Genomic DNA, 22,306 nt, shown 5'->3' with positions numbered 1-22,306 from the left:
GATAATTCGTTCACATTTATTGAGTGGCCACTGTCTGTCAGCCACTGTTCTAGGTGCTGAGGACGTATCTGCGAACAAAACAGAAGTTTTTATTTTCACGAAGCTTACTTTATATTTGAGAAGCCATATGATAAGGAAATATATGAGTATATAATATCAGATCAGGAGGGATTAGAGAGCATTATCTAAGATTTTTATTTGCATTGATTTTCAGGTACTCAGAAAATACACTTTTCAGCTTAGTTACCGCGTTAGCTCCTTAATCACTGTGGCGATGGATATAATTATCGTGAGGTAACCATAACATGCAGTGGGCACTCTAAACTTTCTCCAGGACAGCAGCTGTGAAGCGGGGCTGCTCCCAGGGCTGCTGCCCTCCTGAGTTACCTCCCACTCGTCAGTGTCACTTTGATCTCACGGGCCTCTTGTTGTGTACCTCCTCCAGCTGTCGGTCAGGCACCAGCCAGTCCCTTTTCCCTTAGGTTTAATTCTCATAGTCGATTCTTTTTTCTCCTCCTTTATATCCATATGGGCATTAAATTCTAATTTTTTCTTATCCAGCACTACTGATTTCATTCTCTTTCCATTCTGATCTGTTTTATAGACTGATGCCAGACTGTTCTTCCTGTTAAACGTGTAATTAGACTTTTTTCTAAGTAATTTTTAAAAGATTTTTAAATACAGGAAGAGTAAAAAAAATTACCCATGATCCCAGACTCAGAGATAGTCCATCTGTAACGTGTGCATATGCTTGCCATCCTTTTTCCTGTCTAAATTCACTTTTTAATAGTGCAAAATTGGAATCAAGCTATTTTTTCTTTTAATTCTGGGAAATGATTTTTAATACTGGAATATTTAATAGCCATATGGTATTCTATCATGGCATAACCTCATTTATTTAATAAGTAACTTAATATTGAATATTCAGGTCACTGATATTTTTTTGATATTAGAAATTATTCTGAGATGAACAGAATAAGAATCTTAATATATGTTTTAGATCATTTTCTAGGAATAATTTCCTAGAAATAGAATTTATAGGTCAAAGAAAGCGTATTTTAGCTCTTTTTAAGGCTTTTCGTACATGTTGTATGTTGCCCTCCAGACTGATCTTTCTTAGTGGTGGTTGAATCCTGCCCTTCTTTCGCTCTGCACTTTTTATGGGTAAATCCCAGGTCTGTAATCATCCTTGCCCTGGGGAGGGACTGTCCCCTCCTCTTGGCGTCTTTAGTGGTTGAGGACCAGCCTCACACCCCTGTGCCGTGCTTCCTGCAAGCACTTACTCAGCCAGTGTCCCTTTGTTACACAACCTACCTACACGTCTATTTGCACAATCTAATAGTTTTTATTAAGAGAAGATTGTTAAAATTTTTTCTAGGTGCATACATCTATGAAATAGCCACACTCCGTATGTTGGAAAATTTATAATTTTAAGCAGTGTAAAGAACGAGTCATACTTATCTGAAAATAATGTGAAATTGATAACTCTAAATTCCTTTTACTTACCCAAGTAATATGTAATCACCTTTTAGTATACCTTTATTCATCTTCCTAATGCTAGTTACCTAGCTTACTAAAGATACTAATAAAAACAGTTATTTTAAGAGATGCATATAGCATAGCTGCTGCCGTTAAAGTTTTAGTCCCTTCTTGTACAGAGCTTGGTAATTACGGTCAGTTCATCATGATACACTGATTAATGGTTATGGAATTTTTGTTTGATAGGGTGGTGAACACAGAAATCGAGGTGGAAGTTCAAAGAGAGACGGGACCAGCAGCCAGTAAGGGACACGTGCTCTTTGGTTGATTCTTACATGTAATGCAGTTCTCGTAGAATGCTTTAGAATGAATTTTTTCTTGTTGGGTCTAATTATAGCCAGTAAATGAAATAAATTATAGATAACAGATAACTTATTTCCATTTTACTCTGAACCATATTTTAAGTGTAGTGGAGGAGCTTGGAGACTTGTTATACATTATTGGTCCTAGTTTGCCAGTTTTACATTTGCTCTTACAAAATGAGAGCATCTGTGCCCGCTTTGGGGGAAAACTTGTTTGTGAGGCTCTGAATGTCCAGCCCCCACCCCTGCAGCACTTGACCAGCCCCAGAGGGCAGAGCCAAGAGCCACCGGGCTGTCGGCCACCTTTTACCAGCTTCTGGTTCACGTCTGCTAAACACGCATCACACCCCCAGAGCCCCACTGTCCCGCGTCTGTCGGCGGGAGTGCAGATGAAAGATGCTTCCTTTGATAGTGAGGCCCCTGCGGTTTTGTGAGGGTCAGTGTGTTGGCACCTGCCAGCTGTGGTGACATGTCTGCACTGCACTGGGATGTTGGGTGGCCCTTCTGAGCCTTTTCTTTCCCGTAAAACTCTGATGATAATTCCTATTTTGTGTGGGTTTTGTGAGATTACAGATTGAAGTTTGTATATAAACTAATTTTGTATATAAACTCCAGATTTTTGTTTGTTCTTTATGGCAGCCATATTTGGTAATTCTTTTTCACGGATTAGGAGAACAGGCTAAGTGCCTTGCTTGAATTCTTACAAGTTTGAGCAAAGCTAGCACTTAAACCTAAGGGTGCAAATTCCTAGACTTCGCTCTGCGAATCTGCTAGGACAGACAGAGCTGCGTGCAGTTCTGAGTGTCTCTTAAACCACATGCTGCGTGGAACTGCTGTGAACATAAGTTCTAGAAACTGAGGATCGGGCTGTGGCCATCTCTGGCGTAGCCCGTTTCTCTCCTGAAATGTACTTTAATAAATCTTATTTTTCCTAAATAAATAAATAACTAAAAATAAAAAACTGAGAATCAATTTGAAATTTTGAAAGCCTTATTTTAGGTCTTAACTATCATGTAATTAAAAAATAGAAGATTTTTAAATAAATCTTTCTTTTGGAAATGCAAATATTATATTAAACGTAAAATAATTGACAATGAGTCTAATAAAATTACAGGAATTTTCTAGAACTCTAAAAGGATAGATTCATACATACATGTTAAAACACAGTTTCTTTTCTCTACTGAAGGTGTTTTCTAGCTCGGATTACTGCTGAAATAGTAAAATGTTAGGAAGGCTTTAGTATTCACGGTTCTAATAAAGCATGCTTTAGAAATTTGCCAACCTACAGCAGTTTTTAATCATATCAAATAGTGATAAGAGCCTTCACTGAGATACAGATGTATTATTTTTTGTTATACATTTAAAGTTAATTTTGCTTTTGATCATGTTTGCTTGCTAGGCACGCGGAGATGTTAATAAGGAATGATGGGAAAGACAGAGACTCGAGAAGGAAGGTAAGACACTTGCGGTGATGACGCTTCATTTTTCCTGAAAGCTCAGATAGACCTCTTCGCACGTGATTATTGGGCTGCTGATTGCCGGGGGCACATAGGAGACACATTTAGATTAGAAGACTCACGTAAACCGAAGGTAAGAAGATGGACGTGTTACACTGTCAGCAGCCGTGACAGATCCCGAGTGGCCGTGCTCCTGACGAGGTGTAACGAGAAGCAGGGGGACATGTCGTTGTGGTGAAATAATGGTCTCGGAAGGAAGGCACAAGCATTAGAACCTCACAAAGGGCCCCAAAGCACAAGAAGCAAAAAGCGACAGAATTAAAGGGAAAAATAGAAAATTAAGTAGTACGAGACTTTAGCGCCCCGCTTTCACTAATGGATACAGTGGCAGCATCTCACGCTAAGGAGTTCGACAACTTAGTGAAAGGGACAAATTCCTGGAACATGGGAATTGTCGAAACTGCCTCGAGAAGAGGTAGAGAGTCTGAGCAGACCTGTGGCGAGTAAAGAAGCTGCACTGGTGTTAAGAAAGCGTCCCACGAGGCGGGGCGGTCAGATGCCCTCGCGCACGGTCTGCCAGGCGTTCGCTGTTAACGCGCACGGGCGCTCGTAGCCCCACGCCACGTCCTGAATGACCTGTGCACCTGCTGAGAGTCGCATCCGCTGCCGCTTCACCTCCTGTGTCAACGTGTCCCCGGTCTTCATTTTTGTGCCATCTTCGTAATTATCATCGAAGCGCTTTCCTAGGCTTTTGTTTTATTAAAGGTAATGTAGGAAGCAGATTTGGGGTTCTGTTATTTCCGAAGAATAATTTTTTCTTCAATAGTTATCTGAAACCCCTGACACTTTAACATTTTGTGCCATATTTTTATGTAACTCTTTATTTCATACATATACAAATACGTCACTTCACATAAGTTAGGTCATACAGGATGTGTTGTTTTGATGTGGGCACGTTTTACTTGTTCACTTTTGAGGGTGGTTGGATCGCTTCCTATCTAGCTACAGCCACGCTAAGGAAAAACAGCCTGACACACATTTCCTCTCATATAATCTTTTTTCTCATGTGATCACTTACAGTCATGTATTGAAACACACGTTTGGGGTTTAGGATGCGCTTTTTCTGTTTTCCACCTCTCGCACGACCCCACCCCTGCCATGCAGCATACTGTTTTTGCCAGTTCATCGTGGAAACCCCTGTTTCTAATGATACAGATCTGCCTCGTGCTTTCCGTGGTTAAATTTATTGAAGCGGAGTTACTGGATGAAAATGTGTAGTTTTTAATGTCTTCCTTTGTTTCCCAATATTTGTGTGAGTAGCAGATTAGCATTGTTCAGTAGATTACAATGTAGGCCACATTTAATTTAAAGTTTTTAGCAGTCACATTAAAAACTAAACAATTTTAAGAACATTATATAATCCAATATTTCTTAAATAATATCCTTTCAAATAGTATCCAGTCAATATAAGAAATTACCAGTGAGACATTTTACATTCTTTTTTTCACCGAAACTGCAAAGTATGTGACATATTTCTCCCCCGAAAGGGTCCGGAAGTGACATTGAAGATACTTGACAGCTTGTCTTGGCTGATGGTTTTGTCTTACGTTGTATAGTGCCAACGCTGAACTTGTCTTTGTTAATTTTTTAGTGTCTATGGAGCCTACAGTGCACCAGAATAGTTTTCTGGACACATGGAAAACGCTTCATTTTCTTCATGGTACTACACCATGCTATCCCCAGTTTTATGCACTGAATAGTCAGGGGCAGTAACATCTGAGTCGTGCCCGCCTTTCCCAGTGACCCCAGCAGGGACGTGGGTCACCTGCCCGATGCCGGCGAGCGCCAGTGTATCCGCCCCTCCCACTGGCAGTAGGAGTAGGTACCATCATCTCCTCATTTCTGAGAGGAGGAAACTGGGGCGCAGAGGTGGTTAAATGCTGGGTCACCCCATTTGTGCACCTCAGAGCCAGGACCCAAGTCTGTAACTGCTGAGGACAGCACCTCTGCGGGAAGCAGGTGGGCTCTGGGCCCTGGAGACCCCTCTCCGCTGGCTGACCCTGGCCGTGCTCTGTCCGCAGCACGGGCATGACGAGGACAGCTCCGCGTGGCAGCTGGCTCAGAGGCAAGGACGGGAGGAGACTGCGGTAAGAAGAGTGCGTCCTGTCCGGTCCGGGCCGTCCCAAGGGTCCCGTTCACAGGCCTGTCGTCCCTTCTCCCCGGGGAAACCGAAGCCCCTCGGCTCGTACGCGTACATGGGGCTTGGGCTCTGGGCCGCGGGGAGCTGACGAGGCCTGCGCGGATGTGGTCCGGTCAGCTTTCCTCTCGAATGGATGTCTGTGAAAGGGCTGGGGGCGACAGCGGACAGAGGGGAGGGCCAGCCTGGAGGGCTCCCAGCGAGTACGTGTGAGGGACAGGGCGCTGTGCTGCCAGTACACAGGACACGGATGAGGAGGAACGGCTTTGGGAGCAAATACGAGTTTGCCAGACCTTTCATTTCTGGCACCCTCGGTTTTCCTAGCAGGATGGCCTTAGGGTGATGTGTGCAGCCTCCCCAGAGCTCAGAGCGTGGCTGAGCGCAATTCCCACCGCAGGACTTCAAAATGCCTCTGTTTATCCCCAGGTTGCAGAGGGTGGAGTTCAGGCTTGGCGTGGGTAGGTGATGACGACCAGGCGCCCTGGGTACTGAGGAGCAGGCTGGCATTCGAGCAGCCCGTCGTCCCTTAGAAAAGGACAGGACTCACCGAGTCCGAGCCTCGTGCCCTGAGACCTCGTAGTTGATGTTTTAGTCACTGGAGCACGTGGCAGCTCAGACGGGACGTGTCTGTGTGTCTGTCCTTGACCGCGCAGACGTAGGGATGTGTTCGTGGCTGGAGAATGAAGTAGGGAGTCGCTGGAATGTGGGGTTTGTTTGTGTGATGCTTCTTTCCTCCTTTAGCCATGAGAATTATAGAAGTTTCTCCGAGAGAATATGCTTAATAATTGTTTCCTCTTTTTGGTCACATTTATAAGTTAGCAAATTCTTAAGGAATTCGAAATTAGGTTATGTCAGTTTCATACTTACATTTTTAAGTTAGCAACTTCAGATGAATCTCAGAAAGCATGTATTTTCACAACCTGTTTGCAAGATTCAAATTTGTGATTGAATTTTTTTGTTATGTGTTTGGTTCTTACCTATAGGAAATTGAAAAAGAAGACACTGACGTAGAAAATGTTGGAGCCGATGAATACACAGCCAATTTCGAAGATGACTTTGAAGTATGTATATACGTTAAAACTTTTCTTGGCTTAAAAACAATTTGTTCTTACAACGAGCTTAAATTATAAATTGCATGTTTCATTTTGTGTGAGTGTTCTTTAAGGTCAGTTTGTCCTAAAGCTTCCAAAAACGTTGTCATGGTTCGTAGGACTATGAAGATGACTTTGAGGTGTGTGATGGAGATGACGATGATGGCACAAATGAGCTGGAATCAAGGGAAAAACTCGAAGAACTTCCTCCAGCCAGAAAAAAGGAGATCCAGGAGATCCAGAAAGCCATTAATGCAGAGAACGAAAGGGTCGGCGACTTGTCTTCGAAGCTATTTCAGAAGCACGGTCGGACGGAGCGTAAGAGGGACCCGGGAACAGGTGCGTGCATGACCGACGCGTCCACACTGGCGGGACGCCGGGCGCTGAGATCCGGTTCCTCTCCACGTGGCAGCCACAGAGCATTGCCTGCCGTGCTGGGCACTGAAGTCTCTCGTTGGTGACCAGTGTGTGAGGGTCGTGGTGCACATGGCACAGGCCGCTTCTCCGCCCAGCGCCTGCCTCCTCCCGAGGCCTCACACAGGAGTCCCCAGCCCTGTCGCTTTCCCTGTGCGGCAGCCTGCCCTGCAGCACGCGCTCCTGTTCGTCTGGCACTGCCGTCCTTGACTTTCCTCAGAGGGGCTCAGCGGTGTCTGGTGAGCAGCCCCGTGAGGCGGCAGAGCCCAGGGCGCCTGGCGGGGGCGAAGGGCTGGGGACATGGCCGGCAGGCGAGGCTTGGGAGCATTTCGGAGGGAGCCTCGGCTTCCAGCCATTTTCTTTATGAGATGAGGGATGTATATTGCTCACAAATTCTTGGCATCTGGTTACGATAAAGTTACTTGTAAGAGTAGGAGTGAATATGTTAAAATCACTTAAAGGGAAAAAACTGTGACATCCTGATAAAAAATGTTAGCACTGAAAATAGCACAAATGTCAAATAGGACAACATTAAAATTATTATTAGATAGTATTCTACTTTAAATGATTTAGTAAGGCAAGTAGTTATTAATACAGTTAATTGTGACGTGGTTAATACAATGTAACGGTCCAAATGCAGGTCTGGCAGAGCGATTACCCTGTGTTGTGCCTCGTGCAGAAGCAGCAGAACTGAGCCGAGGCGCGCTGCCATATCAAATCTTTTTTAAATTTATAGGTAAAAAAAATGCCTTTGAGGCCAGTGGGTAGCCGTCCTGGCAACAGCGGTGTCCAGCAGGACCCCCTGGTGATTTCTCCCTGTGGGGCTGCAGCGCGCTGGGGACTTGGCAGTGGATTCACAGCCTGCTGTCGCAGGCGCCCGAGAAGTGTGCAGGATCGCACCCTGAGTTCCCGGCTCCCTCACAGGCCTGCGAGAGCCCCTCTGCCACTCATGGCCCACGCGGCGCCGACCAGCGTGGCCTTTCGTAGCTTGGTTTGCAAGATTCGAGTTGACAGTGCCTGGCAAGGCGTTGTTTTGGTTGTGTTTTTTATCTGAGAGAATTGTGTACGCCAACGTGCAGCGCTGTCCAGGCAGAGCTAGAATTGCCCTCTGGGCCCCATTTCATGTTGAGCGGCCTCGCCGAGCAGAGGTGATCGTCATACCTACGGTAGGAGGCCACAGAGTCACGCTCAATGGTACTGGCCAGCTGTGTGACCTCGGGCAGTTACGTGGCCTCTCTGTGCTTCAGTTTCCTTTCCGTAAAGAAAGAGTAAGATATTCTTTGGGGTTGTTGTGAGGATTAATTAAATAAGCTAATACACGTAAAGAGCCTTAGAGGGCGTCAGGGACACACTGAGTACAGTGAATGTTAGGGTCAGGGCTGCTCGACAACCATCACCAAGTGGTGAAAGTATTCTTGTGTCCTGCGTGTCCAGCCTTTGCTGTCACGGTAATATTTTACGCGTCACCCTGTGTCACCCTGTGTCACCCTGTGGTGATTGACCTATTTGCTTAGGAGCTGCACACGTTCCCCTTTCCAGCGTTATAGGGAGCTATTTGGTAAGTAACTTCTCCAGTGCGCTAGGTTCCACAGTGGTATTTGAGAGTTCACATACTCGCGAACGCTGCGTGACTCACTCGATCGGTGAGCATTTTCTGACTGTTGACTCGGAGCACTTGTGGGCCGTGCTGCAGGTCTTAGTCCTGTGGCTTTAAATGCCGTCCTCATTCCTCATGTTTAAAGCAGAAACAAAATTTAATAGCTAGCTCTCAGTACCTGCAGGGTAGATCTCTCCTCGTAAACGCGACCTGCTTAATCCTTGCGACAGTCCTGTGTGGTAGGTTTGGACAGGTGGGGAAGCAGAGGCACACCATCTGCTCACAGTCACAGAGCAGGTAACGGGCAGAGTGGGGCTCTAGCCCGGGTCCTTCAGCTCAGACCCACGTGTTCCCTCCGACCCACTGGCCTCACAGATTTGAGGGTAGGTGGCTCCGGCCTTTTGATGAATTCCAACACACCAACACACACCCCAAAGGCATGAGATGCAGTGGGAATAAACATGTGAACAAACGGGTGAACCCAGACAGGAAACCACAGAAGTCCTCAGGGGCAGAGGTGGACTGAGGGTGGCGGGCCAGGCTGTTCACGACGGTGGCAGCCTTCTCGGCCAGTTAGTCACAGGCGGTCCGTCTAACCACGTCTCTGCACGTTGTGAAGTTTCTGATGAGACCCGCCTGCATTCGTCTTGGCTTTTGTCTGGCACAGGACGTGATCCAGGGTTAACTTTCGTGAGCCGCGTGACTTGCATTTGCTCTGCCTCGTAGCTCTTTCGTTTGCTCACATCCCAGTTCCCTGAGCTGGGCATGAATTTGAGAGCATAGGACTGCATCTTACGTAAATCTGTAACCGTGTCTAAAACTCTCAGAGAGTGGCACATACACAGTCGATTTTGCTTTGCCGCCTGAAAGTGTGAGATGAAATTAGCGGAAGCGGCCTCTCAGCTGCTCAAGGGTGATGTTTATCACTGTTGTCATTAGTTACGTGTGAAGACCTTATTGAGTATAATTATTACATATGTTTCTAATTGTTTTACTCGATTTTTTTGCTAGAGAGAAGTATTTCAGTTTCACAAAAATACCTTTTTTTTTGGTACAGATACAAACAGTTCCTCTTCCAGAGCCTCCGTTTGCGGAATTTTTGTGGATTTTGCAACAGCTTCCCACCGTCAAAAGAGTCGGACTCAGGCCCTAAAGCAAAAGTAGGTGCACTGGGAAATTTGTGAAAAGAATTATGGAGTTTTAATATAGTTTTCTTCAGCATGCTGTTAAAAAACAGAGCTGCTCATTTTATTTTCACTGCGGACTGCTTAACACGTTCTTTCCTTTGTGCGCTGTTTCTCGGAGCTCGGCTGTAAGTAAAGCAGGTGTGCGTGCTGCCTGCCGTGTCGGATGCTCCATCTGGCGTCACCCACTTTGGCTGAAGCAGAGTCCCAGTCACGCAGCACGGAGTGAGCCTGGCCTGCAGCTCAGGGACCTCCCACTGGAGGCGCAGTTAATGCCACTCTGTTCTGGGACACCCTAAGTTGATGGAATCTATCAGCTATACTTTGCAGAAGCTCTAGAGAAACAAACACAGATAACAAAAATAAAAACAAATCCACCCAGACATAGTGTACTCAAATGGCTGGGCACCAGAGTGAAGGAGGGGCCGGGAGAAGCAGGCGGGGGCAGGGAGACCGCTCTGTGTTGGGGGAGGGGAGGGGACGTGGAGATGGTAACACTGAAAGCTGAGCTTCCAGGGGAAGCATGTAGACTAGAGACCACGTTTAAGACGCTGAAGGAAAATTACTGCTCAGACTTTGTACCAAGGGAATGATATTCTTTAAAAACGAAAGCAAAAGATGTACATTTTCAGACACAGTAAAGCTGTGAGCATTCACTGCTAGCAGACTTATACTAAAATAACAGTTAAAGGAGTTTCTCAGGCCTAGGGAAACTGACCCCAGATGAAAACACAAACACCTGCTAGGGACAAGGCAAGGGAATGGGTCAGTGGGTGGTCACAGGAACTGACCACATGATGCTGACCACATGAAGCCTCGACGTCTTGTGAAATCAACATTACTTCACAGCTCTGTCCAGGAACTGGGGCGGGGAAGGGGCTTGTGATGGTAGCTTGCGATGAGGGCCTGGCAGGGAGAGGTGAAGGTACTTAGTTTAAGGTAGACTTCAGCAGGTCAAAAATGCATGTTAAAATAGCTAGAGCAACTGTTAAAACATAATGCAAAAAATTCATAACAAGTAGAAGAGTAAATGGAATGATGAAAAATACATGGTTAATCAAAAGTAGTCAAGAAAGGAGAAGCAGAAACAGAGTGTGGAACAAATAGGAAACAGGAAGATGGCAGGTCACACCAAAAATCCATCAATAATTACGTCATATGTCAATGGCTGATGAACCAATTAAAAGACAAAGATTGTTCACTGGGAGAGAAAATAACCCGAGTCCAGTGCGTCCTCACTCAACATGGTCGATGGGCTCTGCCACGCAGGCAAAACGGCAGCTGGGCACCAAGTCTGGCCTCGGGCTGGCCGACACAGACAAGAGCCGGGTCCCTGCGGCGTCATGTGCTGCACGTGACTCCCGGGACACGGACCTCACACGTCAGGACACAGAGCTGAAAAAAGCATGGAAAACGCGCGCCAAGCAAACAGTAACGGAAGAACGCTGGTGTCGCTGATATCGAAGGAAACTGGAAGCAAGGCTAGAAATAGGCACTGAATGCCAAGAGGGTCAGTTGCACAGTCGAGGCGAGCGGCCCTCCCGTGTGAAGCCAGGCCTGGTGGTAGATGTACCTGGGCAAAACCCGCACCCTGCAGGGAGAGGGCGGGTTCACAGTTCACAGTCAGAGGTCTACCCTGTCTCTCCCGGGAACTGATAGTTTAGTGGAGACGCGCAAGATTTGAACAGCGCGGTTAACAAACCGCAGCTAACACATGTTATGCCTGCACCTGCAGTCCCCAGGTTCTTTTCAGGAATACACAGAACATTTCTCAAAAATGCCGTGCACCGTGGACATGGGGTTGAAACGATGAGAGGATGTTCTCTGGCCAGCGTCAGTAAGCTAGAAATTAACAAGGTAATAAGGAAATACCCAAACGTTTGAAAAATGAGTGGTGTAACGTCAAATGAGAGTTAGAAGCTACTTTTAACAGTGATAATGAAATCGGCATTTTAGCATCTCTAGGCAGCTGAAGCTATTCTGAGGCATATATTAGTAAAGGAGAAGGCTGAAAATGAGTGGCCTGCACAGGTGTCTCCAGAGGCCAGAGAGAGTGGCAAGCTAGAGGTGAAAGGGACAACATAATGAAAGGTAAGGGCGGAAATCTGTAAATTCAGGGTGGTCACGATAAACCCAACAAAGCCAAAATTCTAATAAACCCCTAAGAGGCCTGACCAAGGGGGGAAAAAAGAGAAAGCAAGACGCAAATAATAGCAAAAATGAAAAAGGGGGCATTACGACATGTTTACAAACGTGAAAAAGAGCACAATGTGGTATCGTGGAATGGTTTGTGTCCGTTGAGTGTTTAAATGACATGGATCAGGTGGCAGGGTTCGTCTCTGCAGGTGCTCTGTGGTCGAAGACTTCTCGGAGGGCTGGGGGTAATAAGTCAGGAACATAGGAGATGGTGGCCAGAGAGTCAGGTCACGGGAAGGGGGCAGTTGGGGGTGAAGATCCGAGAGCGTGTGGACAAGGAAGGAGAGCGGATCGAGTCAGTGACCTGCCTGGGTGTAGAAGGGTCGTTCGCTTGCTTGGAACCCACTGACTGGGCACCAGCAGTGCAGGCATCTTGGGAAATGCAAGGAGTGAGACCGTCCAAGCCGAGCTTCCATCCCCGCGTGTGGGGTGAGCTCGGGCATGCCAATGGGGGCTGGGGGAGACGGAGAGACCAGCTCAGGTGACTGGAAAGGAAATGTCTGCAAGGCCACAGGTTTGGGGAGCCTCGTGGGAGGGCGACATGCTCAGACGCGAGGTCACGTCCCGTGGGCTCAGGAAGAGTAGGGGGCACGCACCTGACAAGCTGCATCCCCTGGCCACAGTTCAGGTGGCGTCTGAAGAAGGTAATGCAAGTCAAGGCCTGTCCGTCCATAAAGTGAAGTGTTTTCCATGGAAACGCTAGCAGCACGTGTTATAACTTCATTTTGTTAGCCTCGGGAGCCCTGAATCCTGGTGCTTGCACTCCGCTGGCCCCTGCACGGCCGTGTCATTTTGATGACCGTGGGACAGCCTGGGCCCGGCTGGCCACCCCGCCGGCTGAGGCCCCTGAGCACCGCGTTCACTCTAACGTGTGTGTCTCCCGTTCCTCTCAAAGGACGCGCAGCGCGAAGCTGCTTCGGCTCATCGACTTGGACTTTTCGTTCACGTTCTCTCTCTTGGACCTGCCACCGGTAAATGAATATGACATGTACATCAGAAACTTCGGGAAGAAAAACACCAAGCAGGTTAGTACCGGCGGTGGTGACCCAGGGACGAGGTGTGAGTGGCGAGCAAAGCACAGTGGGTGACAGTGCCACAACGGGCCTCGCGGGAGCTGGGGGCTGGGTGGCAGCGGCCAAGGACACAGGCACGGAGGGGCCTTCCCCACGGGCTTGGCAGCCTGCAGGCCACGCGGCGTCCAGGGGCCCCACGCAGGCCACCTCCACTCCTCATCACCTCCGGGTCCCTTATGTGGGTTCCTAGGGATGGTGGCCGTCCTGCCGTGCAGGGTCTCCCACTCTGTGTGCACTGTGCCTCCTGTGCCACCCCTGCCGACTCAGCTGAGTGCCCACTCGCGCAGCGCCCAGTGCGCCCAGCCCTCCCGGCGCCCATCTGTATCTCTGTCACCTTACCCAGCACTCCTGTCACCTGCGTTTCTTGTGTCCATGGCTTGTTTTCAAGGTGACTTCTTCCCTAGTGACTTACACTGAATTCTCTCATTTCCAGTCTGTCTCACACAATTGGTACTTGCATTTGGCTTTGCGACGGGCCAGCTTCCCAAAGTTCGAAGTCAGGGATCACCTCTCATATTTGTCTGTGTCCCTGTTAGTGCCACCAGCCGACACATTCTCGGGCCCATGCAGTTGGCGTGCGCTCTCAGCTGGGAGGACACGGAGCGGGCTCAGGAGGTCCACAGCTCACCGTCCTTGCTATTGACTTACTCTGACCTGAGTAGATTATCTGACTTCGTTGCTTGTTTCCTCATCTCAAAGCTATTAGTAACAAAACTGCCTCTACTGAAGCATGTACCTTTTTGAAATAAAAAAGTTGCCTTTGGTTTTGCACAGCCAGTTTGTTCCGGTCGGGGCGTTGGCGGGCTAGGTGGTAGTATTTGCAAACCAAAGCTGAATTGTTTAATGTGACTTTTTGAAAACACTTTTAAAAATTAGGCCAGTATATAGCAAATGTTTAAGACACAAACAATGTTCGCATGATTGTGATTTATGCCATGATACTTATTTTTGACAAAAGCAAGAAGACTGCCATTAATAACTTCATAATTTTTAATTGTTTTTCTTTTCAGTGCGAGACATTGCTCTGAAGTTGAGACGCGATGCTAACTCCTGCATACCTTTGTTTTTAAGGCCTACGTTCAGTATAACGAAGATAATGTCGAAAGAGACATCCAGACGGAGGAGCTAGAGACCAGGGAAGTGTGGACCCAGCACCCAGGGGAAGGCCCGGCTGTGTCTGGTGGTAAACGGCCGTCTCCTGACCATCGAAAGCTGAATGTCTTGACATTATTTTGGGCATTGTCCTCGTGACCTTCCTGTTCTTCCTCTTACATCTTCCTCTTCTGCCACCCTTCTCCGTCCGGCATCTTTTTCTGTGGTCGGCGTGTGGCTGTGGGAGCACCCAGCGTTTTCTCACAGCAGGCTGGCAGGAGGGCCCCGACGGGGTCCATAATGCCATGTCCCTCAGCGTGGGGCGGGGCCGCATTCCAGACCAGCAGCTTCAGGGCGGGCTCTGGAGCACCCCACTTCTGCCTCAGGGCGGTCTGCCTCACCAGTTCCAGACGTGTTGCGTCAGTGTAGGCGGACGGCCCCAGAATGCAGTATTCTGCACGCACGGGTCCTCTTCGGTTCTTTACGGGCTGAACCGCACGTTCCTGGCCGCCGTCGATTCTCAGGGGTTCCCTATGCATCACCCTCTCTGCTCAGGGAAGTCTCACCCTAGGGAGTCATACGAAACCGAACGTTCACGTAACTAAATTGATGCTTTTAGCTGTTTTCCTTAATACCTTTAAGTGGGACTCCATTATAGACTCGTAAAATAAGATGCAATTGTTGTTTTTTAAATTAAATTTATTGGGGTAACATTGGTTAACGAGATTATATGAATTTCAGGTATACAGCGTTTTGATACACCTGTGTGCTCACCCCAGGTGGTGATGCGGCTTGTGAAGAAGTCACTGATAGACCCAAGATAATGTGGACTTTTCTGAGTCCTTCCAGGTCCCTGGTGCCCTGCCACCCCTGTGAACCCTACGGTGTGTAGCGCTTGACTGTTTCCGCGTCAGCCTGGTTGGTTTTCTGTGACTCTTCCAGGGAGAGAGAACAGAGAGGACACTGATGCTGCGGTCATGCCGAAGGTGGACACGCCCAGACTGTCCAGCTTTCTCCGGGCAGCCTGCCAGGTACGTGCCGAGATGTGACCAGCACATGTGTCACCAGCAGTGCTGGCCGTGTATTTGGATTCTGTGCCTCAACATTCATTGCTTACATTCTAACATAAACAGAAGTTAAAACAGATGTGTTCAGTTGGCAAGACAAACATAGTCCAGGTGTTTGAAACTGAGAAAGCCATGACTCTTTAAACCGATCGCGGAAATTCTCAAAATACCTACGGAGACAAAGGGAACGGTGTGGAGAACCCCAGTACTTCCGTGGGCATCGTTTACGGCCGACTGGTCTCCTCTAAGCCCCCTGTTCACCCGCCAGCCGCCCCGTCTGTCACTGTGCAGCGGTGCGGCCACCACACGTTCCCTCCGTGAGCGTTTCCGTGTGAGCCTCCAGCGAGAGGGGCGTTGGAAGTGTGCCTGACGTCATCGAGTGTGGCATTGGCGTCGCGACCACGCTTTGTGCAGAGTGCGGGGTTCGGGTGCGAGCAGCGGCGGGAGCTGAGCGAGCCGACGTGCAGGTGTGGGGCGCGCCTCGTCTCTGTGTCCAGTCTGCGCCGTTCCGCGCAGCTCACGGGGCTTGGGCAGGGAGCGGGCGGGTGCCAGGTGAAGACAGGAGGACGCGGCTGCAGCAGGAAGGGAGTAAGGACAGCGCACCCTGGCCTCCCAGGTCCCCTGTCTCCTACCGCGGACCCCACGCCCGTCCTCTGCTCCAGTGGACCTTCCTTCCGAGTTTGCGGAGTCACCTCCACCCGTTGCCACCCTAAACACGACCTGTCACAGCACTGACCGTGACCGACTGCTCACTCGGGGTCCTTACTGCCGCCCGGCAAGGAGGACGGTAGTGGCGTGTCACGCGTCCCTACGCGTCGTGTTTATTCAGGACAGGTGGATGGTCAGGCCTTCACCATGAACGGTGACGTGCAGTGCTAAACTCGGGCTCTCCCGAGGGCTCCTGTCAGCAGGGTGACCCGTCAGTTCCTTCTGCCGTGCAGGCAGAACTGTGGCTTCCTCTGTTTTGTGATGTCCCGGGATAGGCAGTTATCTTAAGTCATGGATGAAATGAACAAGCAGCGACGTGTCTCTGTTTTTCCTTGTAAACGTGAACGCCTTGCTCCCTGTCTCTGAAAGGTGGTTGCCGTTTTGCTTGAGGAGGACCATGTGGCGGCACCCAGTTGGAGCCCCGGGGCCCCGAGCAGCAGCCTGCACTTCTGCGACAGCGCCACTCAGCTCAACACCAGCCTGCCGTTCCTGCAGCGTAAGCGGCGTGCTCGCCTGCGCGCGCCTTAGAGCCAGCGCGGGACGCCCGTGTGGAAACCGTGGTCTTTGCTCCTCTGGAGACATGGGGGTGCAGCGGATGTGAGCAGAGCTCGGCAGGAGTCAGCCTTTGTTACATGTGACAGTGAACCGTGTGTGACAAGAGCTTGGTGGTGGTTTGAGCAGGGATTTGCAGGGTGTGAACGGGTGAAGGTCTTTGAGTGAGTGGACACTGAGATGCCACGTGTTTGTTGTAGATCTCGCTGCTTTCCTGTTGGTTATTTGGCCTCTTTGGCTTTATGGGAGCAGCGTGAGTGTATGCAGAGTCGCCGCATCACCGCCTTAGCTGCAGGTTTGAGTAGCGAGCTCGACATTGCATGTGGATCTTCCCGCTTGGATTTCAAGTTCATCCCTGGTCCACAGCAGAGGAAGCCCGTGTCACCAAACGTGAAGTGCAGTTGCATGCCCAGTGTGTCTGCTCAGCCCAGTTCCGGTTTCTTAAGCTGGTCAGCGCTTGGCTTTAAAAGAGGCAGCTGGCGAGGTGGGGGCAGCCTGGCCCCGTCCGTGAGAAGGAGGGGTTGCGGCGAGCCCAGCATCGGCTTCACCTGCTGCTCCTGGGCCCGTGCGAACCAGGGCATTGGTGCCCTTTGTTCTAGAGATGTCTTCCTTGTTTGGAGATGGAGATTCATGGATGTTCCTCTGCATTTAACATTAATGCAAATGGCATTGTTAAAAAGAAAACCCATGTGTTTTGGGTGTGTTTTAGTTTTTAAGAGTTGTCCTGTTAGAAAAACAGGAAGGAGCTGTATCTGTAGCATAGGAAATGTGGCATGCACGTGCCGCAGCCTCCCACACCCTCCCTCCCGAGCTGCTGCGTGAGGCGCCTGGCGGGCCGGAGGCACTGGTCAGGTGACGTGCACCGCTGGAGCCCGGAGCCCTCCGTCAGAGACAGGTGCACCTGGCGCTCTCACAGGACGGGCCTGTTGTGTGGGGGCATGAGACCCTCACGCAGACATAAGAACATTGTCTTCGGCCGTTTGCGTGGACTGGGCCCGAGTGGGGACGACAGGGGCCACAGCGCATGCCGCCCCTGCCTGGCCCTCCCACGGCGCCCTCGGTGCCGTCAGTGCCAATGCACAGGTGTGGCCTAGCGACCGCCCACGCCGGCCTCGCTCAGCAAGTGCCCAGCAGCCCAGGTGCAGCCCAGATGGAGCAGGACGGACAGACCCGCCGCCCTCCTGCTGGGCTGGGCAGACCAGACCAGCTCAGCGAGTGAAGGGCGCGTTCTGAGGAGAAACGTGCAGGGGCCGGGAAGTTGCTGTCAGGGCAGGTGGTCACCGTCCCTGACGGAGGCCTTGCTGCCTGAGTCCCGGCTGCAGTCATGGCGGGAAGTCGGCCTTGTAGGAGCGGCCCGTGAGGGGGGCGCGTGTTCAGACTGCTGGTGCCGGGCCGACAGGCGGGCCCTGGAGCAGGGCCACGGGCCAACCTGGCGGTTCCCCAGCAGAGCGGCCGCGCACATCCGGCACCGGTCCCAGGCACGGCAGCGTGGGAAAGATGGCTGCGTCTCCGTGGAGCTGGCCTGCGAGTGTTCTCACGGTGTGGGCTTAACGCGCATGGGTTCTGGCAGATGCCAAAGCGCACAACTGTTTTCCTTGTTTCATCTCCAGATCGGAAAGTGTCCTGCCTGCATGCCTCTCGGGTCCAGGGGCAAACAGTGGTGTCTGTGCACGGCCTGCCCGGGACGGCGCCCGCCTCCCCGCTGGACAGCAGATATGTGCTCTGCGTGTGGGACATCTGGCAGCCCTCGGGCCCTCAGAAGATCCTGGTCTGTGAATCGGAGGTACAGCTCGGGGGAGTCGTGGGGTCAGTGAGAGGAAGGGCCGGCGGTGTGGGCCATGGTGTTGGCGGACAGGGACGCAGGAGGACAGGGGCCTGCAAGAAACCAAATTTCTGCGCGTGCAGGTGTGGGGAGCCCGGGCACCACAGCCGTTTGGGTCCATTGGGAACTCGGCGTCAGCATGGCTCTAGCCTAATAAAAACAGTGCCCCGGCAGGGTTCTGGGCCCCCAGAAGCACACACTTCCTCGCACCGTGTGGGTCGTGAGTTTCTTAGAGGTTTCTTTACGTGCTTGAGGTTGTCACTCTGTGGCTTCATGCGCTTCCCACCCCTGGCTGACAGGCCGTTGTCTGGTGACCAGCAGGTCAGTGGCAGAGCCAACCTCTAACATGTGCTTCCTTTCGCTTTGGGAATACACGTTCGTATTTTCCTGTTTACGTTCTCTCTGACCTGGGAATCACTGATTTCCACCAAAACCGTGGAGAAGAATAAACGGGTGTCAGTTTTGGGGGCTTGAAAATAACTTTTTGCGACCTGGATTGCAAATGGGATGACGGGGAGGGGTGTCGGTGTACACACCGTGTACCCCGCACCACGCTTTCCGTGGGAGGTCGCCGACGCGCAGACACGGTCCACCCACCATGTCACGGCATCTGGGCAGAAGGCTGGTGGGGATGCCGAGGGAATGGAGAGCTTTCTGTGTGCCCCCAGGTCACATGTTGCTGCCTGAGCCCCTTCAAGGCCTTCCTGCTATTTGCGGGGACCGCGCACGGCTCGGTTGTCGTGTGGGATCTGAGGGAGGACTCCCGGCTCCATCGCTACCTGAGGCTCAGCGACTGCTGCTGGACGTTCAGGATGGCGACCTTCTCCACCGGTCAGTGACAGATCTGAGGAACGTCTGGAGTTTGGCATTTATTGTTTGGGTTACCTCAGAGGGTAGGGTCTGACCTGAGCAAAAGATGCCTTTGACTAATAGGACAACAGAAACCCATCCAGGTGACATTTAGCCAGTGGCCAGCAGATGGCAGTGTTCTTCCTTGTTAACTTCGTAGATTCTGAATCTTCAGTGAAATGACGTTTGGTTTAAATTAGCTTGAAGTGCGCTGGCATGTGGGCTCCCATGTCTCAGTTCACTCCAGCGGGGCCGAAGGGACCAGACTAGCTGGACTTGCTGGGACCCCCAATGAGACCCCCTGAATACTGCATGCCAAAACCACACAGCCACATAGCCACAACCACCCACAACCACACAGCCACAGCCAACCACAGCCCCACAGCCACAACGAAACAGCCACAACCACAGCACACCAGCAGCCACCCGACCACTGGGGGGACTTGTGTCCTGGGGCTTTCTTTCTGAGTGCTTCGTAGATGTCATCTGTTTAATGCCTTCCTCACCCTCCTCCCCCTGCTTGGGGAGATGAGAGGCTGGCCATGGTCACACTGACCTCGCCGACTGTCTTCACTGTCTTCCTGTCTGTTCCCGCCCGGGAGCCCCACCCCACCCCACCCCCGTGCCCCGCTGTCACGGGTTGGTTTTCCGTCTCTGGTTTTGCTTTTTCCAGTTGTCAGATAAATGGGACCATATGGAACGTGGCCTTCAGTCCGCGTAGCGTTTGCAGTTCACTGTGCAGTCGCGTGCCCGCAGTTCATCCTTCTCTGCTGAGCAGTATGTCCATTCTAGAAAAATCCAGGGCGGTTGTCCAGCCACCAGCTGGTGGACATTTGTTAGTTCCAGTTGTTGGACTGCGAACAGCAGGCCCATCGCACCGTTTTGCCTTCTCTTCGGTGGCAGGCAGCCCGTCAGCCATTCTCCGTCCTGACGGGCGTGTGGCCGTGTCTCAGCGCAGTTCTCGCGTGTGCCGTCCTGGTGACACGGGATGTGGAGCACCCTCTCGTGTGCTTGTTTGCCTTCTGTGCGTCTTCGGGGAGGTGTCTGCTCAGATCTTTCACACAGCACTGAGTTGATTTGCTGCTTTCTTACTGTGGAGTGTCAGATGTCTTCGTTTTGGACGATGGTCCTGGACTAGATGTGTCTTTACAAGTGCTTCCTCCCAGCCTGGGGCTTGTCTCCGCGCTCCCTCACGCTCTGCTCCCCTAATCACTCCCCGTGAGATTTCAGTGCTACGCGGACGTCGCACATCTGTTAACGCGCTGTGTGTGTCTGTGTCTCATACGTAAAAAGAGCACGTGGGTTTCGTCCCCCGATGACCAGCGTTTCCCCTTCGAGGGAGTCACTGCTGCTGTCGAGAACATTTGCATCTGTAGGTGCCTCGTGGGGTTGATGCTGGTAGGAAAGATCTTTTAGAAACATTTTCTAACTGCTGCTCCTGTTACAATAAACGCAAATACGTTCATCTCTTAAAATACTCCCTTCGTTTTCTTTTGCCATCTAAACGTCGTCCCTAAAGTGAAGTTCCAGTGGGCCGCTGGGAGTGAGGGGCCGAGGGACCCACGATACAGACCCCGGGTCTGCAGAAGCCGGTCACAGCGTGGCGCTGTCCTTCAGGCACAGCGAGTCCACGCCTGCCATCGAGTCGGCCTTTTGGGGACAGTATGTCTTTTTTTCAGATTCTTTCCTGAGGTCAAACCAACTCTAATTTTACTTCTTGCTTTTTTTAAAAAAAAAAAAGTCTATTTCTGTCCTGGGTCTTCAGTTCCACGTGTTTCTGTGCTTTCTGAGGAGACGCAGGGCGGCTGAGTGTGGGATGCTGATCTCGTGTCCCACCCTGTTTTAGGGAGAACGTCCATCAGCTGAAATACTTTCGCTTGTTTTTCATTTTCTTCTCACGGGGGCTGGGTGGGGGCCCTGCTGGTTTCTCCCCTGGACGTTCTGTGTTCGGTGCTGTAGGTGCGAGTAGCTTGTCACCGCTTCGTGGCGTGTCCTGACCCTGGCGGGCAGCGGGGCTGCTGAGTCGGACTGCGCTCTGCGCCCCTGCACCGCTGTCTGAGCCTCCCCACTGTGGGAGCAGCATCTCCTCCGTCCTGCGTCACCTCCCAGCGCAGGCCGCCCTGCCATCGCCGAGGGCCCCCAGCCCTGCCCTGGGAGTTAGACTCTCCCTCCGGTCCCCACTCTCTGAGACTCCCTCCCGCCCTCTGCGCTGGCCGGCCGGGGCTCCCGTCTCCCTCGTCACAGGCGTTTTGGGCTCTGTGGTCTCTGCTTCATGGCAAGGCTGACAGTGACAGTCATGTACGACTTCGTCTGTGGTCTGCGTTGGCCGTGTGGTGCCTGGGGACCCGTGTCCCAGAAGCAGCCTGTGTGTGCCCTCGCACACGCTGCTCGCACTTCTGTGACTCGCTGCTTACACGCAGGACTGTGTGCCCTCTACCGCAGATGGCGTCCTTACCCCGGTGAACCACCGCAGCCCTCTGCAGGCGGTGGAGCCTGTCTCAGCACCCATCTACAAAAGGCAGAGCGTCGTGCTCTCTCCCTTCGCTGCTCAGGAAGGTGCGCCGCCCCTGCCCTCCGGGAAACCCGTGAGTCCAGGCGCGAAGTGCGCGCTCCCCGTTTACAGCCGTTTCTCTGTCTCACCAGAAATGTCGGGTCTGTCGTTCCACGTCGCCTCCTTGGATGAGAGCGGGGTTCTCAACGTGTGGGTGAGTGGGGTGCGCCGTCATGGCACGCACCAGCCCTGTGGCCGGCTGGCGTGCAGCGGTCGGGGGAGTGCGCGGGGTGCCCCAGCTGAGACAGGGCACCAGGCAGGACTGGACCACGGGGGCTCGTGCGGGATCCGGGGGAGGCAGGAGCAGTGTCAGGGCTGGAGGGCGAAGGGCGTTAGAAGGGCCGGCAGATGGTCCCCAAGGGTCTGGCCATCGGCCACTCGCGGGACAGAGTGAGAGGTCGAGAGAAAGGGGTTCCCACATTTAACATGCTGGTTCTGAGGTTAGTGATTATGCTTGAGCCCCTAATCCAGCATGCTGTCTTAATCAGAGCTGCGCTTTGCTTAGTTTCATAATTATAAAATGTATTAATATTCATTTTTGATATTCTGTTTTTAGGTGGTTGTTGAATTACCAAAGGCAGATATTGCAGGTTCAATAAGTGATTTAGGTAACTA

General features: G+C 51.2%; 1 protein-coding gene across 11 annotated transcripts in view; it reads left to right on the top strand.

Annotated features, from left to right (window-relative positions):
* DYNC2I1 (dynein 2 intermediate chain 1) overlaps positions 1 to 22,306 on the top strand; it is a 46,745-nt gene that overhangs the window by 14,470 nt on the left and 9,969 nt on the right. For 8 of the 11 annotated variants that reach the window (XM_039836825.1, XM_039836841.1, XM_039836836.1 and 5 more), the window contains 15 exons: positions 1,726 to 1,781; positions 3,241 to 3,295; positions 5,380 to 5,445; positions 6,479 to 6,556; positions 6,706 to 6,925; positions 9,655 to 9,757; positions 12,873 to 13,002; positions 14,122 to 14,233; positions 15,085 to 15,173; positions 16,287 to 16,413; positions 18,080 to 18,252; positions 18,960 to 19,122; positions 21,583 to 21,696; positions 21,784 to 21,845; positions 22,248 to 22,299. In XM_039836825.1, coding sequence (XP_039692759.1) covers positions 1,726 to 1,781; positions 3,241 to 3,295; positions 5,380 to 5,445; positions 6,479 to 6,556; positions 6,706 to 6,925; positions 9,655 to 9,757; positions 12,873 to 13,002; positions 14,122 to 14,233; positions 15,085 to 15,173; positions 16,287 to 16,413; positions 18,080 to 18,252; positions 18,960 to 19,122; positions 21,583 to 21,696; positions 21,784 to 21,845; positions 22,248 to 22,299 — 1,600 coding nt within the window. Of the gene's footprint in view, positions 1 to 1,725; positions 1,782 to 3,240; positions 3,296 to 5,379; positions 5,446 to 6,478; positions 6,557 to 6,705; positions 6,926 to 9,185; positions 9,536 to 9,654; positions 9,758 to 12,872; positions 13,003 to 14,121; positions 14,234 to 15,084; positions 15,174 to 16,286; positions 16,414 to 18,079; positions 18,253 to 18,959; positions 19,123 to 21,582; positions 21,697 to 21,783; positions 21,846 to 22,247; positions 22,300 to 22,306 lie in introns of those variants that run through there. The other 3 variants (XM_039836867.1, XM_039836849.1, XM_039836857.1) reach the window with 3 other exon arrangements.

The sequence above is a fragment of the Pteropus medius genome, unplaced genomic scaffold (assembly GCF_902729225.1).
Source record: "Pteropus medius unplaced genomic scaffold, Ma_sr-lr_union100, whole genome shotgun sequence".
NCBI lineage: Eukaryota > Metazoa > Chordata > Mammalia > Chiroptera > Pteropodidae > Pteropus > Pteropus medius.
The sequence above is the reverse complement of the archived record's forward strand: the minus strand, read 5'-3'. Positions and strand labels throughout refer to the sequence as shown.